Source organism: Anolis carolinensis, chromosome 2 (assembly GCF_035594765.1).
Source record: "Anolis carolinensis isolate JA03-04 chromosome 2, rAnoCar3.1.pri, whole genome shotgun sequence".
Classification (NCBI taxonomy): Eukaryota; Metazoa; Chordata; class Lepidosauria; order Squamata; family Dactyloidae; genus Anolis; species Anolis carolinensis.
In genome coordinates, this window is record NC_085842.1 from 134,207,463 (window position 1) to 134,234,773 (window position 27,311).

Genomic DNA, 27,311 nt, shown 5'->3' on the forward strand with positions numbered 1-27,311 from the left:
TATCATGTCTCCTCTCACCCTTCTTTTCTGCAGGCTAAACATACCCAGCTCTTTAAACCACGTATATCCTACAGTGTAGGTGCACCCATATTTGAGATAACGTATGAAGAGTTTTGGGGACATAATTACTTCATTCCTCGGCATTTTGTGCCTTGCAGACTGACTTTTTCTAATGTTAAGGCTTGCTCCCATGAACAAAAAGAAAATGTAATATTGAAAGTAGCCCTTTCCAAGGAGTAGAACAAGTCTGCCCTCACAGTACAAAATGCTGAAAGGCTGAAAAGATGAGCTTAGATATACAATTTTCTCTGTAATACTCAGCAAAGAATGTACTTTTGAGCTCATGGTTCCATATGCTTGAGAGACTAGAATTAGCGAGAAGCTGACAGGAAAAGTCAGGCGTGAGAGGCATGGAAGAGGGTAGGTGCTTTGATTATTATAGCAGCAGCTGGCTAGAAACATTTCTACTTAGTAAGACAAAAACTGCCACTTGAATTTGTCATTTCAACCTTAGAAACCTTATACTTATATTAGTCATTTGGAGCATATCAGCAGTCTGAAAGGAAAGAAAATAACAATATTTTTCCATCTTATGAATGCTTCTCAGTATATTAGTCCTTAATCATTAAAATATTTAATCAAAATCCAACTCTTCCATTGAAGTCAGATAAAATAGATTAATGTGATTTGAAGATTATTGAATCACATTTTATTATGTTCAGTCCTTTAACTTTCACACAATCAAATCTTTTCTCCAAATTCTTTCCTTTTAGCAATGATTGCTGTGTGCCTAGTAATCTTAGCAAGTAGACTTTCTTGTTTGACTGGCATTTTGGTCCCTCATAACTCCCCCTGAATCACTCCTTTTAAATGAAATGTGAGTTCCAAAAAGTACCAGAGTCAAACCAGAACTACTTTATTAAAATGGGTGGTATTATCATGCTTGGGGAATCCTGCAACTTGCTTGTGTATATACTTTTCATTCAAAGGAAAAGGCCTGGTCTTATCATTAGAATGAGCAGACCCCAAGTATAGAATGGTTATGCACAAGCTTAAATCCAATTGTTTGTCTCATCTACGTAGACAGTGAATCAGTGAGAACGGGGTGAGTCAACACTTACATACATTCCACTGATTATGTGCTATGTAAAACTAACCACTGGAATTAAGACTACTTTTTTTTAAAAGGCAACCCATGGGGAGCAGCTTTCTTTTTAAAAAAATCACCAAAAAAAGTTAGGTCAGCGGAGAAGATGGGAGTAGTGTATCCTAAAGATTAGCTGGCTGGCTTGCTAGCTGAAATTTTTATCATCCTGCTTGTGTCTCTATTGTCATACTGTCACCTATAAGGAAGCATGAAAGCAATTTATTTGAAATGGCTCCCAAATAAGGTGTGGTTTGGAAAAAGTGTGCATGAGCATGGGAAGTAACAATTCTGTACCATTGGTTCCTTTCCAAAGGATTATTATCCTTTCTGCTCAGTCACCTACATGAAGCGCAGGATTACTATAGTGAACAGAAGGGATTATGGGAACCCGGGTACTTAATGCAGAGGGCTGATTTCATCAGAAGTTGTTGCTAAAGAATAAACGAAACCAATCAGGAATATTGAGAACAGAAGAAATGGAGATTGACTGTAGTGATTCACCAGTTTCCTAAGTCACCGATGGTCCCAGGATGTGATCTCTCAGTTCCTCCTTTGCGGTCTGGGAGCAGCTGCAGGTTGGCTCATTCTCATGTCTCAGAGGTAATGTCAGAAACTCTAGCCACATGTCAAGAACCCACACTCCTTTTAAAAACTACAGCAGTCCTGACATGGAAACAAGCCAGGCCATGCATTTATTTGTGCTTTTGTTTTACCTTTCCACCAGTAATAATGTTCACATCCAAAATGGGCTTCCAGCATACAGCCAGGACTTTGATAGTAGCTTTGCCAATCAGAAAATTGTGTGCAACTTAAACATCAAGGCCAGAAACAGGGCAAAGGCAAAGCTTGGGCCAGGTGTGTGTGTGTGTGTGTAGAAATGTCTAATAGAAATCTATCATAATATTATGTAGACATTTATTATAATGTAACATATAACATATCCATTATAGAGTAAGAGAGAGTGCTGCCCAGTTTCTGTCCATTTGCTACCTAGTGGGTTGTGAGTAGTGTCAAGACCCCTATTATCTTTTCTAATTGTTTTGTGAAACAGCCCTGGACTAAGTAGCTCTGCAAACAAATGATCCCCTCAAATAGAGGACTGTCCTCTGACAAGCTTTTAATCAGAGAAAGAGACATAACCACTGTGGCAAGAAAGATCATGAGGGGATTTACATGAACACTTAGTCTTAGGGTCGAAGTAGATTATTTTTATTGCCAGGAGGGAATCTGTGGAAGGAGTCCTGCCTGTTCAGCAGTGCTAAACTAACTTCAACACCTCTAGATGGCCACCCTTAGCTCCATTTCTCTTCCTATTATAGCAATGACCACCGGGTACAATATGACTAGTGCCTGTTGCTTGTTACTTGGAATGACCTTCCCTTTTTCGGTTACCTTTGCGCCCTAGTGATGACTGACAAAATGCTAGCTATGTCACACCCAGTGGCTGCTGCTAAGATGAGAACAAGAGAGGGACGAGTGCTATTCTATGTCCCCTGGATGCCCAATATAGGATGGCCATGTAAACAGTTGTGGCTGGTCCCATCTTGGAACTGGCCCAACTTGTTACACAGATCCTAAGTCACAGTTTGTTCCAGGTTCTCAGGGAAAATTCAGAACAACCTGTAACTTTTTTTACAGCCATACAAGGCAACATTAAGCAGCCTTGGCTCCATACATCATACAGCCACCATGGAGCTGATTTGCCCACCTTTAGGATAAAGGATAAATGCAGATGTGCCCCATGGCCCAGTGATTTTGTCCCATAAAGCTGACATAAGAACGAAGTGGGTTTTTGCTAGTAAGCTAGGCTGTGTTCCAAGGAAAATGTTTGGTTCCTTTACGTTTGTAACTACTGTACTTAATGTATCTCTCATATGCCTCTGTAAATACGGACTTTTTGTAATTCAGGAAAAATAAGTAAACAGCTATTATTTAGTAAATTAATACATATATTGTTGGGAAGAAGTAGTTACAGTCTCAGGAAGATGCTGGGAAAATATGTAATGTCAAATGCCAGTTAAAACAAATTAAATGTCCAAAACACCAAAATATTAATTAGCATTTATGATTAGTGTTTTCATAATGATTTGAATGCTCTGAAGAAAAATTGTTATCCTATAAGATCCTAGAACAATAAGAACGAGCACTGAGGAACATGATCTCTCTAATTATACCCTCCACATCTTTTGCAGATGAGTTGTTCTCTAATCCGTAGAAGTGCCAAGGTGATGTAAATTATATTAAGAGCACATGTGTTCTGACCTGTAGAAAGAAATGCCACGTAGTAAATCAGATTTATCTGTTCTGTGTTTTAATTTTAGTACATGTGCCCTTTAGCAAATCTGGATTCATTTCTAGTTGATCTCTCTAAAGCATTTATTTTGCAAACCCCTCTGAACAAATCTTGCCAAGAAAGCTCTTTCATAGGTTTGTTTTAAGATCCCTGTAAGCTGGAAATAATGTCTAAGCACAGAATCACAAATAAATACATGGGGGTGGCAGAACATTATTTTGTCCCTCAGATGTGGGAGCTGGTTTTTTTTTTTTAAGCAGGTATTCCAACTTTACAAATCTCTCCCCCCCCCCCAACAGTTTTTTTAAAGGTTAGTACAGAGCATTCCTGTAGCGGCTTTTTTCATTTGTTTGATGCACCTGTTCTTTATAAAGGTAGTTTCTGATTATAACACGGTTGTAGCCTGGATTGTGTTTGATTTGATCTGAAGTGGCTTGACATCCTATGTAAATGATTTTCCTTTTCTTATAGATTTGTATTGTATTGCATTGTAGCTGCACACCATTGATAAGTGCAATGTTTTCTGCAGACCCTGCCTCCTGCCTGTGTGCTGAACTTAATCCACCAAACTGTCCCATACAATATGTGTGATCTCTATGAGGGATCTGCCATTTCCCTGAATCCTTGCTCCTACTCAGAAGAAAGCAGGTAAATCACAGGGTTAAGTCCCTTTGTTTGTCACGCACTGCCCCAAGTGGGATGACATCTAGGGGGCAAAGTCAGTACCTAACTGAATCTGCCCCTGAAGGAGCCATACATCCAAACCACACTATGTCTCTTAGCCTGCCACTCACCATCCCAGTCAATGGCACCCTACGGCCGATCTTGTTCATGACCCCCTTGCACTTAGCTCTGACTCTTCACGTTCTTCACTAATGGAAGTGCTTTGTCATGGTGAATGTATTTGTAGCAGTTGCACATCAAGAGACACCATTACTTTCTATATGGTTGTATGTATGGCGTGTGAAAAGTAACAGAAACAGCTCCGTTTGAATTAAAACGGTTCGAAAGGATAAACCGGATTAAACAGGAGTTTAATCCGGATTAAATCAAAAGTGCTTACTTCAGCCTGGCAATTTAAACAAACAAAAGTTGGTAAACAGAGGTCAAAATGAACACAAAAAACTGGCAGCAGATTCCTCTCTGCTACTCAAAAGCTACAGATGAGTAACTCAGGCTGTTTACTCCTCCATGCAACGAGCGAAATCCGGGTCCAGGCACATCAATCAGGGTAACGGCGGTCAGCAGGGTCCCAATCCGGTCCAAGGTCGAAAGCCAAGTGCAGACGTCTAAAGTTCCACAAGTTCCACCGATAGCCACAGAAGGGATAGTCCAAGGTCGTAGTCAGTCAGTCAGTCCAGCGTCAATCCAGAGTAGGTAATTAATGTCTGTCAAAAAGACGACGGAGGTCCAAGCTATCAAGATTAAACACAAGTTGCACAGAAAAACCCCACACAGTTCCTCCCGCCGTCTATGCCCAGTGTCCTTGGTAACTTACGTATCCAGCAACGAATCACACCCGTCTTCAGGAAGTTCCCCAACAAGAGCCCAAGCGTTCGTCCAGATTACCTTGCCCAACGCAATTAGCCATTGATCCTAAACCCCATTTTATCCCAGTTCACAACTCCTCATCGCTGTCAGCTGCTATCCTAATTCCAGGTGCCTCATCATCATCATCCTCATCAGAGCTAAAACACCTTTGACTACGCCCCACAGCATCCCCAGCTGTGGATCCCGCTCCATCCCTCCAGCCCGTCCATGGGTCTGATCCTGCAACCCGCCAATCGCCTCCCATGCTATCATTGCCGGTGACACCCAAATCCTCCCTCACACGAGTCCACTCCATGTCATCCTCCTCTGAGCTAACCATCTCTTCCTCCATTCCCTCGGTAAAACCCTCAAATGAGTCTTCATCTGTTGGTTCTGCAAATAAGTCCCGGAGCCGTTTCCTTTCATGCTCCTCAAAAGAGTCTGACTCTCGAGGAGTCTTACGACCCCGTCTCCTAGTACCGGAGCCAGAAGGCTCAACCATAACACTATCCCCTCTCACAAAGGCCTCCTCCTCCAAAGGTGGGGACACAGCAGTGAACTCCTCGGCTACAGCGTTACGGCGCCCAGAAGTATCCAACTTCAATAAAGAGCGATGAAAGACAGGGTGGATCTTAAAAGAAGGTGGCAAGCGCAATCTAAACGCCACAGAAGAAATCTTCTTAACAATAGGGAAAGGTCCCAAATACCGTGGTGCAAACTTTCCCCCAGTATGTTTAATATATTTAGAGGATAACCAAACCAGATCCCCTTCATCTAACTCCTCCCCTGCTTGTCTATGGCGGTCTGCTTGAGTCTTCTGAGCTGCCTTAGCTTCTAATAACAACCGACGAGCGACATCATGTAAGGCAGCCATTTCAGAGGAGCGGTACACCGGATCAGGGGAAACCACATTGGTCGACGGCGCCACCCCTCCCCGCGGATGGAAGCCATAAGTTAACTCAAATGGTGTGTGTTGACTAGACGTATGCACAGCGTTATTATAAGGAAACTCAGCCACCGACAACCATTTTACCCAAGCACTCGGTTGTTCTAGACAAAAACAACGCAAATACTGCTCCAACAGCCCATTAACTCTCTCAGATTGTCCATCCATTTGTGGATGAAAAGCAGAGGAGACATTCAACTTGGTTCCCAAACACTCATGGAAATGCCTCCAAAAACGAGATACAAATTGAGGAGCTCTGTCAGAGATAATAACCTCAGGAGCCCCATGCAAACGGAAAATATGCTTGGTAAAAAGTAAAGCCAATGTAGGAGCCGCTGGAATCGTTGAACAAGGTATAAAATGAGCCATTTTAGAAAATAGATCCACCACCACCCAAATACATGTATAACCCCCTGACCTAGGCAAGTCAGAAATGAAATCCATAGAAATAATTTGCCAGGGTCTTTCAGGAACAGGCAATGAAGATAATAATCCCCTAGGGCGCCCGACAGGCGTCTTGCTCTGCTGACATACTGCACAGCTATCACAATAACGGAGAATGTCCTGTCGCATTTTAGGCCACCAATAATTTCTGGTAATAAGTTGTACAGTCTTAAACCTACCAAAATGCCCAGCCATCGGTTCATCATGATGTGCCCTAATGACTTCCAACCTGAGTGCACCCGCCGGTACATAAACTTGTCCATTACGTACCAATACCCCCTCCTGGTCCTGTAAATGAGGCAGCACAGTACGAGTCCCTACTGAAAGCAATATGAGTTGCTCTTGAGTCCAGTTGTCGTTCTTTTGAGCCTCTAGAATTTGAGTGTGTAAACCAGCCTCGTTTTCTACCACGCATAAAGAAGCAGTAGGCAATATTGTCTGACGCACTGTTTGCTCGCAAGTTTTAAACTCAGTTTACGAGATAATGCATCCGCCCGTAGATTTACCTTCCCTTCCACAAACTGAACCTTAAAGTTGAACCTAGAGAAAAACAAGGCCCATCGAATCTGGCGTTGATTCAATTTCTTGGCAGTTTGTAAATGTTCTAAGTTCTTGTGGTCAGATCTGACCACAATTTGATGACGTGCGCCCTCTAACCAGTGCCGCCACACCTCAAAAGCCACCTTTATAGCCAACAATTCCTTTTCCCAGATGGTGTAATTTTGTTCAAAAGGTGTTAGTTGTCTGGAGTAGAATCCACAGGGACGCAAGGTCCCTGATGAATCCCTTTGAGATAATACAGCCCCCAACACATAACTAGAAGCGTCTGCTTCTACTATGAATGGTTTATCAATGTCTGGATGTATTAGTATACTATCAGCTTGGAAACTAGATTTCAACTGTATAAACGCATCGTGAGCCTCCCGTCCCCACACAAACGGTTGCTTCTTACGTAAGAGTTGTGTTAAAGGTACAGTAAGTTTAGCAAAGTTTGGAATAAACTCCCGATAGTAATTAGCAAACCCCAAGAATCGCTGTACATCTTTTTTAGACTTGAATTCTTGCCAAGAGTTGACTGCGTCAGCTTTGTGCGGGTCCATTTTTAGTTCCTTTCCCGAAACTACATGTCCCAGGAACTCAACCTCAGACACGTGAAATACACATTTGGAGGCCTTAGCAAAAAGCCCATTATCCCGTAAACGTTGTAACACCTGCTTCACATGCTGCTGATGTTCCTTTTCATCCTTAGAGAAAATTAATATATCGTCCAAATAAACCACTACAAATTGATCAATTAAATCTCTAAATACATCATTTATGAATCTTTGGAAGACAGCAGGTGCATTGCATAATCCGAAAGGCATCACACGGAACTCGTGACATCCGAAGCACGTGTTAAATGCCGTCTTCCATTCGTCACCTTCCCGTATTCTAATCAAGTTATACGCCCCCCGTAGATCAAGTTTAGTAAAGATCTTAGCCCCTTGCACTCTCGATAGTAATTCCGAAATCAAAGGTAGCGGATATCTATCACGAATGGTGTGCTTGTTAAGAACCCGATAGTCGCATACTAGTCTAAGCTCCCCTGTCTTTTTAGCCACAAAGAACACAGGTGCAGCAGTTGGAGAGCTAGATGGGCGAATAAACCCTTTGGCTAGGTTCTCGTCAAGAAATTTTCTCAAGGCTTGTCTTTCTGGTACCGTTAGAGCGTACAACCTTCCTGCTGGTAACTTAGCGCCTTCTACCAATCTAATCGCACAATCGTATGGTCTATGAGGCGGCAACTTATCCGCTTCCCTCTTACAAAACACATCTTGAAATTCCCTATATTCAGTAGGTACACCCTCCATGTCAATCTGAGAAGAATTTAAAGCAAAACATCCCTGCCTTTTAAAAGCTATAGTACGCTTCACCCAATCCACTTGAGGATATACTAAAGTTAACCAATCCATTCCCAGGATTACATTGTATCTTGGTAACCGTGTAATGTCCCATACAAATTCTCCAGTTACTCCTTGTACCTCCCACGTTATTTCTGAGGTTTCACGATTAACCACCCCAGACTCCAGTAGTTTCCCGTCCGCTCCTTCCACCCATATATCGCATGCTTTACGTACTGTAGGAAGCCTATGTTTCCTTGCAAACCCAACATCCACATACGAGACCGTAGCCCCTGAGTCCAGCAGTGCCAGAGTAGAAGCACCCCGTCTCCTAGTACCAGAGCCAGAAGGCTCAACCATAACATGGAATGCATGACAACCGTGAGCATTGTACTTTAAATAGCGTGTTGCCTTTTTAATATTTTTGATCTGGTATCTTTATTTGCTGAGTTGTTCAAGGCTCTTGCTAATCCAGAAACTTTGGAATGTGCTTGAAATATGTTAGTCTACATCAGCTTTAGAAAACATGCAGATCTTCAGATGTTGTTGAACTGCACTGCTCAGCAGTGCAGTTCATCATCACAGCTAATTTTAAGAGAGACAAGGGCTTCAATCCAACAACATCTGGAGAACCAATTTCCATAGAAAATGGAAAATTAGAGAGTCATTTCAATTAAATAAACCATAAATGCTACTTAGCCCATCATCATTGCAAATTCCAATGGTTGATGCCTGGTGTAGGGTGGGAACACTATGTGGTAGTGATTTGAAATCTGATTGATGTAAGTTTGCATGTTGAGTTGGGCAAGAGATGTAGGACATAATATAAACTTAGCCACATGGGAGAAGATATGGAATAAAGGTCTTCAGTTCACCAAAGCACATGAATTTGAAGAAAATGTTTACAAGGTGTTTCATAGATGGTACATAACTTCCACTAAATTAGCAAAAATGTATAAAGGCACTGATTTCAAATGCTAAAAGTGCAAAAAGAAAGGAACCTTTTTATGCTTGGTGGACTTGTTCAAAAGCTCATATAGTATGACATAAGCTTTGGTGGCCTGAAACCCACTTTAGATTGCTATGAAATAGAAGGGCGATGGCATTAGGGAAGAAGCAGACTTGATTCCCTAAGAGTGCTTCGTAAATTCATCATAATTGACTTTCCAATGTTGTTACGTGAATCTGATTAATCTCTTCTGAAAACACCAGTGAATAAAACAGAAGATAAAAGGCCAGATAATTCTGCCTACTTTGGTCTGAATCAGAGTGTGACAAATTTTCCCTGAGGCATGAAACACTGCATCAAAATAATCAGAATAAGGGCTCTAATGTCACCATCCCTTGGGAGTTGGGACTAATTCTGCAAAACCTTCAAGCTACTGTCAGATGGGATATTATCATTTCTTAAAGTGCATCTAAGAAAGGAAGTGAGAACTCAACAGCATGTGACTTGGAAACCTCTGTTAATGTTATAAAGCAATGTTTTTGGGTTGAAAAGACTAGCCGTTTACAAGAAACATTCCCCAGGGGACGCCCAACAGTATTTACTCAGTCTTCAAGGAGGCGCTTTCCATGTGATCCCTTTATTTTATCAGTTTTGAACACACACACACACACACACATATATATATATATATATATATATATATATATATGCAATTCTTTTGACACAAAATCAATAAATAAAATATCTCTGTTAATCACATAATTGACTAAGATAAAGTAGAGATCAAGTTCAAAAGCAAGACAAATTAGGAGAGAGACTTGAGTAGTAAAACTGGCAAGCCATCTTCACATACCTCTTCTGCCGCTATTATATTTCTGTATTTTCATGACAAGAGTATATTAAGAAAGAGAAGAAACTGTTAAAGCATGAAGGGCGTTGAATTTCAGTTTTCAATGTCTCTCATTGGAAACACCTTGCCTGTTCAAAATGATTAACCCTATAACATCTCTTATAGCTGAAGGGTAAGTGTTAGGAAGGGAGCAGAGGGAGCTGCAATAGCTAAAGAAATTCAAACATATATAGCCAAGGGCTATGTGTATGAAAGAAGGGTATTTGGTACTTATCAAACTGAAGCTCTGTTCTAGAGAAGATTTAGAAATGTTGAAAGATAAGCGAGAAATAAGGTGAAGTTAAAAGGGGAGCCAAAATGATGAAGAGTGACAGCTTTCTCATTTTAAAGAAATACCAAAGGGAAAGCGTACCCACTTGGAGAGCTTTCCAGCATGCATGAAGTGAGGACAAAATACAACAATGATCACTGAGGACCCTTCCACACAGCCATTTAACTCAGAATATCAAGGCAAAAAATTCCACAATATCTGCTTTGAACTAGGTCCACACTGCCATATATTCCAGTTCAAAGCAAAAAATGTGGGATTTTATTCAGCTGTGTGGAAGGGGCCTGAGATTGCCAGATTCAAAGACAAAGGAGGTAGATCTAAGAATAGTGTCACTATTTTAGTTAACTAAAAATTTTGCAACAAATCCTGTGGCCAGTTCTAGGCTCCACAATTCAAGGAGGATATTGACATGCTGGAATGTTTCCAGAGAAAGGCAACCAAGAGAGTAAAAGGGCTGGAAGCCAAACCCTATAAAAAGTGACTTAGGTAGTTGGGTATGTTTAGCTTGAAAAAGAGAAAATAGAGAGGGTACATGATAGCCATGTTTAAATATTTGAAAGGCTGTCACATTGAGAAGGAGGGAAGCACTCTAGGACATACAACAATGAATTCAAATTGCAAAAAAAAAGATTTCAATTAAACACAAGAAAAACTTCCTAATGGTAAGAGTTGTTCAACAGTGGAATATACTTCAAGTCATTTCAGACTTAGGGCAATCCTATGTCTAACATTTTCGGCAGGGAGCAGTTAAATGACCTTGGAGAGTCACATCTGGCCCTTGGGCCTTAGTTTGGGGACCCCTGGTCTAGAGGGTCCCAATTTACAATGCTGTTTTAGTTTGTAAAGGTTGCAACAGTGTGTTGTTGGTATCTGCTAGGGTTTGATTCCAAAAACCCCACAGATACCAAAATGTTTGGGTAGTCAAATCCCATTATATACAATAGCAAAGTAAAATGGAATCCCTTGCATAAAATTGTGATCAACTCAAATGAGTTGTGGAGCAAGCCTGTGGATCTGTGAAACACTGGGAGGATACAGGAGCCTATGCCCACTCATCAGTGTACTGATTGTGCATAACAGAACCAAGGTTTACTTTTGGGATTTTGGAAAAATATATTTTTGAGTAGTGGTTCGTTGAATCAGTGGAAGCAGATCCTATAGATACAGAGAGCTAACTGTACTTATCTGCAGCACATAACAGTCCCTAACCAGCATAGCCAGTGGTGAGGAATGCTGGGAGTTGAAGTCCAGCAACCTCTGAAGGGCAGTATGATTCCCACCCTTCACCTAAAGGATTTACTTCTTCATAGTCAAATGACATGTTCAATGTGTGGGTTTTCAGCCCTGGGTTCAAATCCCCATTCAGCCATGAAAATCCACTAGGTAAACTTGGGAAGTGACCAGACTGCTTCTGAATAAATCATACCAAGAGAGCTTTAGGATAGAGTGCCATAAATCAAAATCAAGTTGAAGGCATGTAGCAACAACAACAACAAAAATATTGGATGTCAAGATCCTGAGAAGCAGAATGAAAACAAGTGGGGATGGTTAGCATTGACTAATATAAAAGAGATGCAGAAAGTGGGGAGGTATATGGAAGCAGCCTGACTGAATATGATCAAAGGCACATCTAGTTCATTACAGATTGAGCATCCCTTATCAGAAATGCTTGGGACCAGAGGTCTTTTGAATTTTTCAGATTTTGGAATACCTGTATTTATATTCCCTGTACAATTCATTATGTTGGAGATGAGACCCAAGTTTAAACACAAAATTCATTTATGTTTCATGTCCACCTCATAACAAATAGCCTGAATATAATTCAGTACAATATTTTGTATTTATTTTGTGCAAGTTTATGTACACTGAACTATAAGGAAGCAAAAGGGCCACTATCTCAGCCACCTATGTGGACACTTTCAGATTTGGGTGTATATTGGAAATCTGCATAAAGGACATTCAACCTGTATCCTATTTTACTCAATGATTACATAGCCAGACATGAAGGGTTTTTTGACATTTTTCCCATTTATTGAATATCTTGTGGCATTTTCTGTAAAGATTTCTCCCTCTACCACCAAGTGATTCTTGGAGGCTGAAGCAGTGGAAGAATAGTAGAGGCATAGGATCATTAGCATTGCTGGAAGATTACCTGTTGCCCCCAATTTTCTCCAGACTCCTTGTTCCTTTTATGATGTGCTTTTTTAGAGCAAGGATGAGTGCTTTGTGGGTCTCCTATCATACCCCAGTCTTAGACTGTATTGCCAATATGGGTCATGCTTGTTGTTGTTGTTGTTATTGTTTTTATCTCTTGAATGTAGTCCATCTGAAGGGCCACAAATTCTCTGCCTCATTATAGATTGTGGGCCTATATTTTATTACTTTTGTATAAGCCACTATATAAGGTTTTTATGCTGAGGTATGGGATAAAAATGTTTGAACTTGGAGGTTCCTACAAACATTATAATATAAATAATGAATTGATATTGATAGATTTGTCACCTATGAATTTGTCTAATTGAGTTTTCAAGGTGTCCACCCTAGTGAAAATCACTACGTCAAGTGGTTTTATTTTTTTATTTCATGTCAAAAGCATTGCATAAATAAATAATTTTGAAACTGAATAAAATAAAGAGATCACAAGCAGCAAAATGGTTTTAGACCAAAAACAGGCAACAGTGACTGCATTTTCTGTAGCCTTAAACAGTTCTTCCTCTGTGCATGGGGCAGGGCATTGTGAGCAAGCATACAGATGCTGGGTTGTTTGTTCTGCTCCACAATCGCGCAAGGTGGAGGATTCTTCTAGGTCAGGGGTCCTCAAATTTTAAAGCAGAGGGGCGGTCCACAATCCTTCAGACTATTGAGGGGCCGAATTATTATTTGAAAAAAAATATGAACAAATTCCTATGCACACTGTATATGTCTTATTTGTAGTGCAATACAACAATAACAATTAAAGAACAATACAATATTTTAAAATGAAAACAATTTTATTTATTTATTTATTTTTCAAACTTATATGCCGCCACTCCCCTAGGGCTCGGAGTGGCTTACAAGAACTGGCTAAAATCAACAATTTAAAAAACATCTTAAAAACATCTTTAAAAACATCTTAAAAACATCCTAAAAGCACCTTTTAAAACATCAACAACAGAACTCAAAAGCCTGTCGAAACAGATGTGTCTTACATGCCCTGCGGAAGGCCAACAAGTCCCGCAAGGCACAAACTTCAGGTGGCAAGGTGTTCCAGAGCGATGGCGCCACTACTGAAAAGGCTCTGCGTCTAGTTGCAGTTAGATGCAAAGTCTTAAAACTGGGGACTTCCAGTAGGTCTTGGTCCTCAGAACAGAGGGATCTCTGGGGTTTGTAGGGAGTGAGGCAGTCCCTCAGGTACTTTTAAGGTAATTTTAACCAACATATACCTATCAGGATTTCAATGGAAAGTGTGGGCCTGCTACTGGCCAATGAGATAGTCAAGTTAATTATGATTGTTGTTGTGTGCCTTCAAGTCATTTCAGACTTTGGGCGAGCCTAAGTATAAAATTAATTAATTATTTACTACCTTTATTTACTACATTTATATCCCACCCTTCTCACCCCGAAGGGGACTCAGAGCAGCTGTATGTACATACAATTTATTATATTATTAGCATAGCACAATATTAGCATTATATATTACTATATTGAACTATACCACTATACTGTAATATTATATGTAATATATAACATAATATATAGGAGCCCGGTGGCGAAGTGTGTTAAAGCACTGAGCTGCTGAACTTGCAGACTGAAAGATCCCAGGTTCAAATCTCAGGAGCGGAGTGAGCACCCGCTGTTAGCTCCAGCTTCTCCCAACCTAGCAGTTCGAAAACATGCCAGTATGAGTAGATAAATAGGTACCGCTCTGGCGGGAAGGTAACGGCGCTCCATGCAGTCATGCCAGCCACATGACCTTGGAGGTGTCTACGGACAACACCAGCTCTTTGGCTTAGAAATGGAGATGAGCACCAACCCCCAGAGTCAGACATGACTGAACTTAACATCAGAGGAAAACATTTACCTTAACTATATAACATATAATTAATATTATTATATGGCATTATTATTAGTATTATATTGTATAACATTATTATATTTTTATCAATATTATATGTATATACAATATATTATATTATTAAAACTGATATAAAAATATTATATTATAAAACTGAGGGTGGGGGCCAGGTAAATGACCTAGGAGGGCCGCATCCGGCCCCCGGGCCTTAGTTTGGGGACCCCTATTCTAGGTAGTGCCATTTTGCCAGGTTGTCTTTTGATCTGCCAACTCCACTTCTGAGTCTGTTTAAGAACTTCCACATTGCCCATTCTTGGTTTGTCCCTGGAGGAAGACCCTCGCGGGGGGCAATCCAGTTAGAATTGCCTGATTTTTCTGCCCACAGGGATATTTTTGCTGTTGCTGGAGGAACATTTAAAGGAGTGGTGGTTCTCATGAAACTTTTCCTTGCTACTGGGAGGAGGCTGATAGCCATACAGTGGGTGGCTTTCACAGTGTTCAACCTTATTTCTCTTGCAATTGGCAGCAACTTCCCATTGCACATTAGAGGGGGCAATGCCAGCTAGCTTATAGAGTCTTATCAATAGGTGTAGGTTTAAGACATCCTGTGATTATTCTACATGTCTCATTCAGTGTTACATTCACCTGCTTCGCATGGCAAGATTTATGCCAGACAGGGCAGGCGTACTCAGCACTTGAGTAAGACAAGGCCAGGGCTGTTGTTCTTATTAATTTTGGGGCTGCGTCAAGTGGTGAAAATCCCAAACATGAATTAAGCATTGGGTGAAACCAGTAAATACTTTATTCATCCTGAATCTGTTGCTAATCAGTTTGCTTGGTTGGCCTTGAATTCTAGTACTCTGAGAGATGGAGGAAAACCATCCAGAACAGGAAGTGTTATAAACCTCAATGATCCCTCCCCTCCTGCTACCTTGCCCTTTTGCAATCTGAAAGATCTGGAGAACAAGAAACTGCTGAAATTGACTCTTCCTCAAGAGATTCCAATCTGTTTCCAATTGCTTAAATTGCCACAAGGTTTTTTTTAACCCACTGTCTTGAGTAACATGTTATTATCAACAATAAGCAGAGCAGGATTTATGAATAGTTACAGTTGATGACATACGTGTAAATGCCACTGTTCGTACTGTCTTAAGCGGCTGAGGGGGAAAAGGAAGGGCCCTGAGGCTGTTAGGAATGGTGGGAGTTGCAGTCCAAAACACCTGCAGGGCCCAAGTTTGCCCAAGCCTGGGTTATGGGATTAAATTTAGATGGGGGAAATGATTTTGTGGCACCACAGTAGCCCACAAGAATGTATTTTGAGAACAATGAAATAGAAGGAGGTATATGTATTAACACTTCCTTTCAAGATGAAAAGTCTGATTGTTCGCCAAAATATTAAAATAAATCAAGACAGAAAACAAGGGTGGAGACAGACAGAACCTTTGGGAGGACTGGTAGAATTTGTGTGTCTTGCACTATATTGTGAATGTTTTTTGAAGTTGCCCTGGAGCTGATATGAGTGTGACAAATGTGTGAGGTCACCGAGAGCAACCTCTGTAACCATGGCAACGTGGCTTCTGGAGGCCTACCGTTTCCTTCCACGGTGACTTCCCAATTCCCGTCTGGCTTCGTGTTTCCTGAGTCTGTACTGCCGGCCCTCCCGACTGTTCGCCATGCAATCTGTCCAACTGGTTTGACAAAAGACCAGTTGCTGTGGCTCCTCGGCCATATGCAACAGGTCCAGTTGAATAATAGATTATGTATATATTCTGAAAATGCCTGCATAATCAGCATTTCACAGGGTGTATCTTCACCAGGCATGAGCAAACTTTGGCCCTCCAGGTATTCTGGACTTCAACTCCCACCATTCCTTACAACTGGTAGTTTGTCTGTGCCTAAGCTACATTGTAGAAATAAGACAGTTTAACAACATAGCTAAATGCTGGAATTGTAATTTGATGAGGCACCAACACCTTTTTGGCAGAGAAGGCTAAAAACGTTATGAAACTACAGCTCACCCAATCACTTTGAGTTGAAGATCTTTCCATAAGTAAATCTTACAAAATGAATAGCTTCTCTTTGATCATCAATGGTTGGACTGTAGCGCAGGTTCACAGACTGGGGCTGATCCTGGATTCATTGCTGACTCTGGAGCCTCAGGTGGCTGTGATAGCCATTAGCACCTTCACGCAATTAAAACTTGTGCGCCAGCTGCGTCCATACCTTGAGACGGCAGACTTGGCCATGGTAGTCCATGTCTTAGTCACATCCTGTCCAGACTACTGCAATGCTCGCTATGTGGGGCTGCCTTTGAAGACAGCTCAGAAGCTTCAACTGATATCAAGATCGGCAGCCAGATTACTAGCTGGAACTCCGTACAGGGTGCGGACAACTCCCATGTTGCTGCAGCTCCACTGGCTGCTGATCTGCTTCCAGACTAGATACAAAGTGCTGGTCACTACCTTTAAAGCCCTAAACTGTTCAGGCCCAGGCTATTTGATAAATGCATCTCCTCTTATAAACCAACTCGGACATTGTGGTCAGAGGAGGCGGTCCTACTCTCAGTCCCACCCCTTCCCAAGTACAGCTGGTGGGAACGAGAGAGGGCCTTCTCCATGATCACCCCCACCTCTGGAACTCCCTCCCTAAAGAGATAAAAATGGCCCCCTCCCTCTTCTCCTTCAAAAAACAATTAAAGACTCGCCTTTGCTTGCTGGCATATGGAGAGGAGGAGGGTTAGTCGATTGTGTTCAGCCAATTAACCACTGTCTGGAAATGGTTTTACACTCTGGTTTTGTTAGCTTGGTTGGCCTTGATGATATTATAGGTAATTGTAATTAATTTTAACCTTATTCTAAATGAACATGGTGACTGTTGTGAATTCTTAGCGAATTCAGGTTCATGCTTTTATATCAGATATAATTTAATTCCAGGTTTTTTGTTTGTTTAATTTTAGATGTGGGTTTATCACATATTTGATATACAGTATGTGAGTTTAATGTGGTATACATTGGCTTATTTTAGGTTCTGGTGGTGGTCTGTCAATGGATTTGTAGGTCTTATTGTATAGGCATTGAATGTTTGCCGCCTGTTGTTGGAATCTGCCCTGAGTCCCCTTGGGGAGATAGGGCGGAATATAAATAAAGTTTATTTATTTATTTATTTATAAATTTATAATTGATGGCAGTAAGCATCACATCCCTTTTTCAGACAGGAAATTCTAGGTACCAAATTTGAAGCTGGTCTAAAATTGCTCCAAATTTAGTAACCATTGTTGCCAATTGTTGCCAAGTTCAGCTGAAACAAGAAATTATGATTAATTGAAGATTTCTAGAGCTAATTGTGATGCGTCAAAGAGAGGCAGCATTGAATATCCTGGAAAGAAGGTTCTTAATATGTCTTATTGGTTCAAACTCTGGAGCTAAAAGGGCAGATTGAACCATGGGGAAGGGACACTGAGAGGAAATGAAAATACATACTTGTAATTACTGACTTCATCCATTGGTTTGTCTATATTTTAATAGTTTATAAATTAGAAGTGCATTGTGTATAACCAAATCATTTTTATTTATTGGGTGTGCTAGGCGATCCCTCGTAGCTCGAGGAGGATTGTCTTCCATCCCTGGTGTCTTGGGGGTGGGTTCTTAGGTGGCTGAAGAGACCTGTTCTTGATCTGCATGTTCTCCCGCAATGAGGATATCGGTTTCCAGGTGGAAGGCGGTCCCGGTCAGGATTGGCTTGACGGGCCTTCCTCTTGGCACGTTTCTCCCTTAAGCCCTCCATTCGTGCCTCTTCGAACTCCACAGCACTGCTGGTCATAGCTGACCTCCAGCTAGAGCGCTCAAGGGCCAGGGCTTCCCAGTTGTCAGTGTCTATGCCACAGTTTTTAAGGTTGGCTTTAAGCCCATCTTTAAATCTCTTTTCCTGCCCACCAACGTGGCCAGTTCAGCGGAGTTGATGGCATAGGAGCATCGCTTCAATGCTGGTGGTCTTTGCTTCCTCAAGCACGCTGACATTTGTCCACCTGTCTTCCCAAGAGATTTGCAGGATTTTTCTGAGGCAGCACTGATGGAAACGCTCCAGGAGTTAAGTGTGACGTCTGTAGACTGTCCACATTTCGCAGGCGTAGAGCAGGGTTGGGAGGACAATGGCTTTGTAAACAAGCACCTTGGTATCTCTAGGTAGAGATTATTGGGTAGCATATCAATATCAACTAAGTTTAGTACACAAACGTGTTTAGTGTATTTATGAAATACGCAGTGCTTTAGTTTTATGGATATTATTAACATTGGATTTATTTGTTTGTTTGCTGTTATCTATATACATTATATGGCAATTCCCAACCCCATGGATTTAGAATATCAAATTGTCACAAGGAAATGATGAAGACAAATATTCAATATTTAAAATTAAAACTGGAGATTATTATGGCAAACAAAAGAGGTTACCGTGTTTCATCTTAGAAAATTATTCCTTTAAAAATTGTTTTTATAAAGGGAGCATCCAGTAGGCAGAGGTAAATGGCAAAATGGTCAAATTTAGCTTTATTTTTTAATTTATCATTTTGAGTGGCCATTCACACTCTAATATGCCCATTTCCATAAATACTAAGGTAAAGATTTTCCCCTGACATTAAGTCTAGTTGTATCTAACTCTGAGGGTTGGTGCTCATCTCCATTTCTAAGCCGAAGAGCTGGCTTTGTCCATAGACACCTCCAAGGTAATGTGGCTGGCATGACTGCATGGAGCGCCATTACCTTCCCACCAGAGTGGTACCTATTGATCTACTCACATTTGCATATTTTTGAAATGCTAGGTTGGCAGAATGCGGGGCTAATAGTGGGAGCTCACCCCGCTTCCCCAGATTTGAACCACTGACCTTTTGGTCAGCAAGTTCAGCAGCTCAGCTGTTTAGAAACTAAACCTCTGCTTGCCTTTGTGTGAATTCTTAACCCTAGAAAAAAATCACATGCTCCCATTCCTTTTACTGCTTTCATCTCCATGTCCTCATCTATATATAACTTTTCTGCTCCTGAAATATTACTACTGAAAGAGTTTTTAAAATCATGTTGGATCCTGGGTTTCCTAATCCATTTAACCCAATCCCAATGGATTAAATTGAATGCCATATGGTGGGGGGAGGTTGACATAATCCTCAGGGATGCAAGTTTGTGCTACCTGAAAAGAAGCAGCTTCAATGCTTCTAGACTGCAGGCTGTTGGGCCACCTGGTCAAGGTATAGAGGATTAAAACCTGTGCAGTCTTCAAAACTGTATATACAGTATTATGTAGTGGAGATGAAGAAGATACCAGTCACAGCTCAAGCAGCTAAATACAAAATTTCTCTTTTGACCAAGTTTGGAACGTGTGATTTTTCTCTTCCAACTTTAATCCCTTTCTCATGCTTTTGATCTTGACAAAGATTTTGATTTTGGAGGTAGCTCTGTAAGAAATCTCTTAATCAGATCCAGGTCATTTTGTGTCATTATGTCTATTTTAATTACGAGCCCATCGGTTTTTAGAATTGACCCTAGGGCAAACGTGCCAAACCTGAGGCCAGTAGGCTGAATCCAGCCCATCATGTTATTTTATGTGATCTGCAGGGCTTTCAATGCCAGAACAACCTAGTTACATTTATACAGTCTTGTAATTACAAACAGTACTTTGAAGGCCAACAAGGATGTGACCCTTGGTGCAAATGAGTTTGACACCATTGTCCTCGGATATAATACTCAGAAATGGAAATTAGCTTTTTGAGACAGAATCAGCAACGTATAACTTATGATGTTCTAGGATGATCTCCATATGTAATGTGGTGTCTCCTATGTACATCCTGAGAAATGACTGTAAGACAAAGGTGTTCTTGCATACAGGGCCATAGCCAGAAAAAAGATTCAAGGATGATTTGAAATCTTTTTTTAGTCAATCATGGAGAGTAATTCCATAACACAGAATAATTTAGAAATCAGGCTCCATCAATAAACTTCAGTGGACACTCAGTGGGATTTGGTTAACCAGTTAAAATTCATAAGTAAACCAGTATTTTTAAAAAATGAAAATTTCAGGGGGGGGGGGGTTGATCCCCTAACCCCCTCTTGTCTACAGCCCTGCTTGCATACCATTGCATCTTTTCTCTGCATGGTAAGCCTTGTTCCCCTAAATAAGTGGTTCCCAACCTGTGGGTCCCCATATTTTGGCCTTCAACTCTCAGAAATCCTAACAGCTGGTAAACTGGCTGAGATTTCTGGGAGTTGTAGCCAAAACACCTGGGGGACCCACAGGTTGAGAACCACTGCCCTAAATGGATGTTATCCATGCTTACTTGTGTTTGGACTCTTCCTTCAGTTCTACCATATGGTCAATTCTCAATTGGCTCAATGGAGTCCATAGCGAGACCCTTGCTTGTAGTATGCTGAAGTACAGATGCAATTTCATAAGTGTTAATTGCAGTAAGGCATTTAGATGAGAAAATGATTTAATCCTGTTCTGATCATCATTTAATTCTGTTTTGAAGCTTGAAGCTTACAAATGTGAGGAATGAGGATGATGAAATTTGGAGTGGGGGATGTTGCCCTTCTGTTCCTCTCCTTTTGCTATAACAACTACTTTTAAACAATAGCTGTGCACGTGCCCTGCTTATTTAAGTTCAGGGGAAACAAAAGGAAAAACAAATATTCCATTAGCACCTTGGCATTGCTTCCTTCTGTGTCTTACTAAAATGGAATAATTAGAGCAATTCACCCAGAGGCAGAGTTGCCCCCAAGAGGTCTGCTGCTTCTGCCAGAAGGTGGCTTTAAATGTCTTGACACACACAAAGTACCTTATAGTAGCTTGTGCCTTAGGCTACAGTTACCAAGACATCACCAATCTTCTCACATATTCACAGACAAAAAAGGTGATCAAACAGTCCGCAGCAAAGGCAGCTGTGAACACTGTGGCAAGAGATGGATTTATTGTTCTAGGTGGGAATTCAAGAGGAAAAGATGGGTGAAAAACAAAGGGCCAGATAATCCTTGGACAATGGACAGAACTATAGATTCAACATCCTCAAATACTTTGTAATCTACAAATCCAACTTCCACAGGTATTTTGTAAACTATAAATCTGCCCCCCCCCCCCCCCTAATAAGCTGTGAACATGGATCCCATCAACTGCAGGACTTTGCTTGATTTATTCAGACTCTACAAACATCGTCTGGGGAATGTAATGAGAGAATATCATCCTCAACAATCCAAGAGGATAAAAACTAGATTTCTTACATTGTACTTACACAAGCCTTTATTGTATTGATAATGTTGCTGTTTTGCAATTTCTTCCATTGCAATCACAATTTTAAAAACATTACATGGCAGGTTTAAAACTGTAATACTTTAAAAGTCATATGTATCACAACAAGAAAGAATTGTAGTAGATTTTCCTGAAAACAAAAGCTCAATTAAGGGGGAAATTAGCTAGGCAAGTTAAAAGCTTGTTGGAATAAAAACAACTTTACCAAGTGGCAGGAAATTATGTGAGGGGGCTACCATCGCCTATGTAGGTGCACATACAGAGAAAGCCCCCTCCGCATCCCAGCCAGAAATGTTTTAACAATTGACAGAATGTACAAATTATCTTCAGCATATAGATGAAGCAAAAACTAGAGTAGGCTTTAAAACGTCCAGGTGATTATTGAGAACAAACGGCATATTCACCTAGTTATACAACAATTCTAGTAGCTTCGTCACTGAGTCAAAGCTGCTAGTACCTTTAAAGTTCTTCATGCCTTCAAAACTATCTCTGTATAAACCACCCTGAGTAGATTTTGAAAAGTTATTTTTTGAACTGCACCTCTCAATATTTTCTAACCCACATGATAACTGGAAGATTTGGGTTTCCCCCTAGGATTTGTAATCCAGAAATATGATTTTGCTAAACGTTGTCTCTTATGTACTTGCACTTAGCAGATGGGTACCTTAATTGTTGGTTTCAGCAGATAAACAGTAAGGATGTCAATTTGCACTGAAGTGTTTTCCCTAATAAGGCATGAACATATCTCCTGTGAGCGTCTGTGATGGTTGCAAAACGTAATTTATATTGGAGATGCTGCTGCTGCTATTATCATCATTAGTATGGGATTTATGCGCTGCTCTTCAGTGCAACCTTTCAGAGTGGCTATCAAACAGTAAAAAATGAAATGCAATTAACAGCTTTTGGCACCATTGCTTGCTTCCAGTTTAAGGTAGATAATTAGGACAAGTTGCCCTATGGTGCAAGTGCTAAATAAATCGTAAATAATTGGAAATCGCTTGAATAAATAAAGACATCAGAGCAATGCAATATTTCCTCACTTTCAAAGAATTCTAGATTGGAGGAAAATGAACTCAGTTTGGGCAACATGCATAGTCTTCCAAACACAAATGTACACTGGAAACAGTTTCATTGAGAAAATGATAATTTCCCCAAGGAGTAGGATGCTTCTAAGCATAGTGCTGCTTCTTTGAAACAAGGCACGGGGCTCCCCCTCTTGACTTCTTTGGTCCACCAAAGGATTTTTTTTACACATGAGCTTTTAGCAGCTTTGGCGTTTCTGAAGGTGGAATCTGTTGGCTCACCAGCAGATCATGGCGATAGAAAATTGCCATTTGGCCCCAAGTCCAGAGCTCATTCATCCCTTCTCCTTTCAGTTCACTCGGCAATCAAAATCCTTGCCATCTCTCCTGTCTAATCTAGGTCAATGAAGTTATTTCCAGTAATAGAGATGCCTCACATCCTCTTGGCATTGCTAGGTTCCAGATTTTTAGATTCCAGCTAAAGATACATAAGTATCTTTCTATCTATCTTGCTCTTTCTATCCTTCAAGTCATCAGCAGTGGGGAAAGCGTAGCTGTTGCAATCCAATGCTAGTTTCAGTTCCATTCCTGCGTTATTTTAATTGCTGCTCCTGCTTTATTCATGCATTCCTGTTTGCAGAGCTTCTTTTTGAACGTGGTGTGTGGTTTGTGCCCTCATTAGTTGCCTGGAAGGTGGGTTTAAAGTGTTTTCAGTGGATTAATTCATCTCGCCAACTTCACACATGTGCGTTATTCCGGAAGGGTTGGAGAAAAGGCCTTTAACACATAATTGTTTTTCTTTTCTTTTTTCAGACTTGCACTTAGCAGCTGAACTGGGGAAGACGTTGCTAGAACGCAACAAAGAACTGGAAGATTCACTACAGCAAATGTATGCAACCAATGAGGAGCAAGTACAAGAGATAGAGGTACATCATAACAGTCCCTGTTGAAACATTGGTCTTTAAGTCACTCAAATAACTTTTCTTCATCCAATTTAAACTGAGCATGGTTGTGAACAGGCATGTGCCAATTTTAGGCATCATTTTCAATGCTATGGTGTAGCCAGTGGGAGCTGCAAGCCACAGAGCGGTGTTATTAGGAGAACAAACCAGTCCATCTGGAAGGGGGCTGAAACAGAAGTGGATTAAGGACTACAAGAACACGTCAGTTCAGTGAAAGAGTGTTGTACCCAACAGGGAAAATCCTCTCACCCCATATGTTTTCATTTGAGCAGCTGCTTTAATAAGGGTCACTTTGAGCTACACTGAGCCCCAGATTAGTGTCTTACGAAGCTCTAGAAATGGGGTGAAATGGTTCCCTCCACATACTCCTTCTGTCCTGCTCACCAGCATTTTTGAAAATCTAGGATTTCAAAAAATTACTAATAGCATGCTTCATGTTTAAAATAATAAATGTTGTGGAGGATGTGGATTGCTGTGAGAAATTGAATTTTTAAATCTCCAATTTCTCTAAAGTTCTTTTTTTTTTTTACGTAGAAGCCAAACCTCTGGATTTTGAGAAGAAAGCTGTGTTTCCTCTGTTAGACATTTTTATTAGAAAAACTAAAATGAAGAGATGAGGGAAATAATAATGTCCTCTTATTTAAAATTCGGTTGCTAGACTTTTAAATCTGAAATATCAGTTACAGGATAAAAAAAATGCCTGACTTCAGGTCACAGTGATTTTCCCATAATATGTAATGACAGAATATTAGATAGAAAATATTAGTTCTCATCTAGGCCTGGGGGTAGTGCATGCAAGGATCAGTTTTCACCTCCCCGCTGGGCTGTGCCACATAATTTTAGGCCATAAAATCTGCCAAGCCATACTGAACTCATTTCTGTTCGTAAGCTCCAGCTTCCATAACAGGCCTGTGGACTTGAAGAGTTGATGAGTTTTTTTAAAGTTAGCACATCGCTCATAGAAACCTTCAAGAGCTGCATGTGTATTTTAAGGTGAAACCGGCATTTATTTTATTTTATTTTTGATGGGGATTCCAGAGGTTTGTCAGAATGAAAATTAGAGCCGGCTCCTGTAGCTTTCTTGATTTCATAGAAAAGGGAATTTCAGCAGATGTTGTCACAACACAGCAAACAACAGCTGCTAAAATTCCCTCCTGTGCAGTCATTTAAGGTACAGAAGTCTTCTGCAGTTTTCATTCGGACAACGCTAGATGAGTCCAGAGGCTTTGAAGGTTAGGGAAAAGCTTGGAAGGCCACGGAAATTAGCAGGACAGGCATGTAATTCACACACATCCAACAAACACAGGAATCAGAAAACAGTTACTCTTTAGATTTTGCAGTGTAGTTTTTGGCTACCAAATGTGGACAGCAGCTGTCATTAGAGTTCTTATAACTCTTTGACAATGGGCACTTGTACACTGAAACAGTATGATCTAGCTTAAAATTGGGTTAAACTAAACCAGTTTTGCTTTGCAGTGCCTATATAATAATCCCAGGAACCAGTAGGAGGGTGTGACAGTGGCCACAGTATCCACTGAATGCGGATCAGAACTGAATCCAGGAATCAGTATCTGGCTAGACAGCTGCTGGAAAATGCAAGTTTTTTAACCAATCTGCTAAGATCCACTGATGCACAGATCCGACTGTCCATTTGGGATCAGCGCTGGATTGTGTCAGGGAATAGGAAATTAGAACAAAGGGGTGGAAAGTGAGTATTCTCATGGGAATTGTGTGGTTTCCTCTCCCAGGGGAGTAAAAGGCATATCCTTGCCTTTGTCCAGCCAGCTATGTTTAGGCATTTTTGTGAGTAGTATTCTTACAGCACTCTATATTTTCTGGTCCCAGTTTCAAGCACATATGGGATACACTATAGTCAGCTGCAGCACATTTTAGGGCTTATTCCAGACTTTCTGTTGAGGTTTTTTTAAAATACACTGCTTCTGACTTAATCCACACTGCAGCACACATTTGGGGGGGGGGGGGTGTTTTGTGGCCATCGGGTGTGCCCTCAAGTCGGCTTCAAACCGCATTATATGGCCCATGTAGAAGGGTCCTCAACATGACAAAAAGAAAGGAAAAGATGCATTTTAAAACTGTGTTCCTTAGATAATTAAAACATACTGTATTTGATCATAAACTTTTGGTTGCTTCATCTCTTCCATTTTTCAACCCAATATGGTTACTTTTTTCTTTTTCTTTTTTAAAAATAATTTTTATTTAAGAAAAAGACAATATAAAATTCACAATTCTGTTTTTAGATGTATAAAACTACAAAAACTACAGTACTGCATATTGTCCAATACATCTAAGCAACTATTAAAAAGAGAAAAAATCAGAACAAAGAACCCAAAACTGCAAACATGTATGGTTAAAAATGCCTTGAATAACATTTTCACAGCATGTTATTTGCAATGTTTGTTGAGATACATCTCGGTTTGACTCCTTTTTTCAGTATTTGACAAAACAGTTGGAAATGTTACGCCATATGAACGAACAGCATGCTAAAGTCTATGAGCAGTTGGATATGACAGCGCGGGACCTCGAACTGGCCAACCAGAAGCTGGTGCTAGACAGTAAAGCATCTCATCAGAAGATACAATGGTAATACTTCAGAGACAGATTCACATAGCTTTGATTTCTAAATTGAGACAGCATGTTGTCACCTCAGCTTGTTATACTATATGGAAAGTGAAAAAGGAAGGTGGAAAGAAAAAGTAGCTGTTTGTAGCCCAAAGAGAGCAATTAGGTTGCAGTTATAAAGCTCTGATTTTAGAAATCCCACCCCAAGCCAAGACGTAAAAGGTTATTAAGCTGTGTCTCCACATTCCTGACAGAACAGTGGCAGACCTGTAATTTTTGAATGCAAATCTGCCTTAGGATGGTAGAGATTGCATCTGGCAATTTCTGAAGAAATGAAAAAAATCATTCAAAGCTCAACCAGAGTTATTTGGCTTCAAACACATGAAGCAGAGATTCTTTATCCATAATGTGTATTGTCACATATGCTCATGTATAAGTCAACCTCATGTATTAGTTGAAAGCAGGTTTGAGAAGTAAAATTATGGATTTTTGATGTGACCTATGGATAAGTCAATAGAGAGGTGAAAAGGCCAGTGCCACCTCATGGGTCCAACTGCCCCTTGCCACCGCTGCCATTTTCCTACCCAGGCATTCAAAAAGGCCAGAAGCAGCATTACAATAGAGAAAGCAGAGTTGGTCTGTGCTTCTTTTGGGTTATCCTGGGACAGACTAAAATACAGTAATTACATTGATCCTGGACAAGTCAACCAAGAGTTTTGGACTCAGTTTGTTTTCGTGTTTTTAGTCTATCGAATTGCTATGTGTTTATAATTGTTGTTGTTTTATTCTATTTTATGGTACTGTATATTTATTTTAATGTGATTATATTTTATGATGTTGATTGGGCTCATTCCCATGTAAACCGTTCCAAGTCCCCTTGGGGAGGTGGAGGCGGGATACAAAAATAAAGTTTACTGAAACCTTTTCATTCACACAGAACATTTTTAAGGAATGGGCCAGGGGGTATTGTATTGCTTTAACTGAAGTTTGTAAAAGTGCTTTTTAAATTGTATTTTATTATTTTACTCAGATAAAT

The 27,311-nt window shown here is 40.5% G+C and overlaps 1 protein-coding gene across 2 annotated transcripts in view; it reads left to right on the forward strand.

Moving 5' to 3' along the window:
• The window catches only part of cdr2l (cerebellar degeneration related protein 2 like), a 43,746-nt gene that overhangs the window by 9,630 nt on the left and 6,805 nt on the right, over positions 1–27,311 (forward strand). The window contains exons 2-4 of one of the 2 annotated variants that reach the window (XM_008104466.3): positions 3,970–4,088; positions 23,547–23,659; positions 26,148–26,296. In XM_008104466.3, the coding sequence (XP_008102673.1) occupies positions 23,621–23,659; positions 26,148–26,296 (188 nt within the window). In that variant the 5' untranslated portion in view covers positions 3,970–4,088; positions 23,547–23,620. The remainder of the gene's footprint in view (positions 1–3,969; positions 4,089–23,546; positions 23,660–26,147; positions 26,297–27,311) is intronic. The other variant, XM_008104465.3, reaches the window with a different exon arrangement.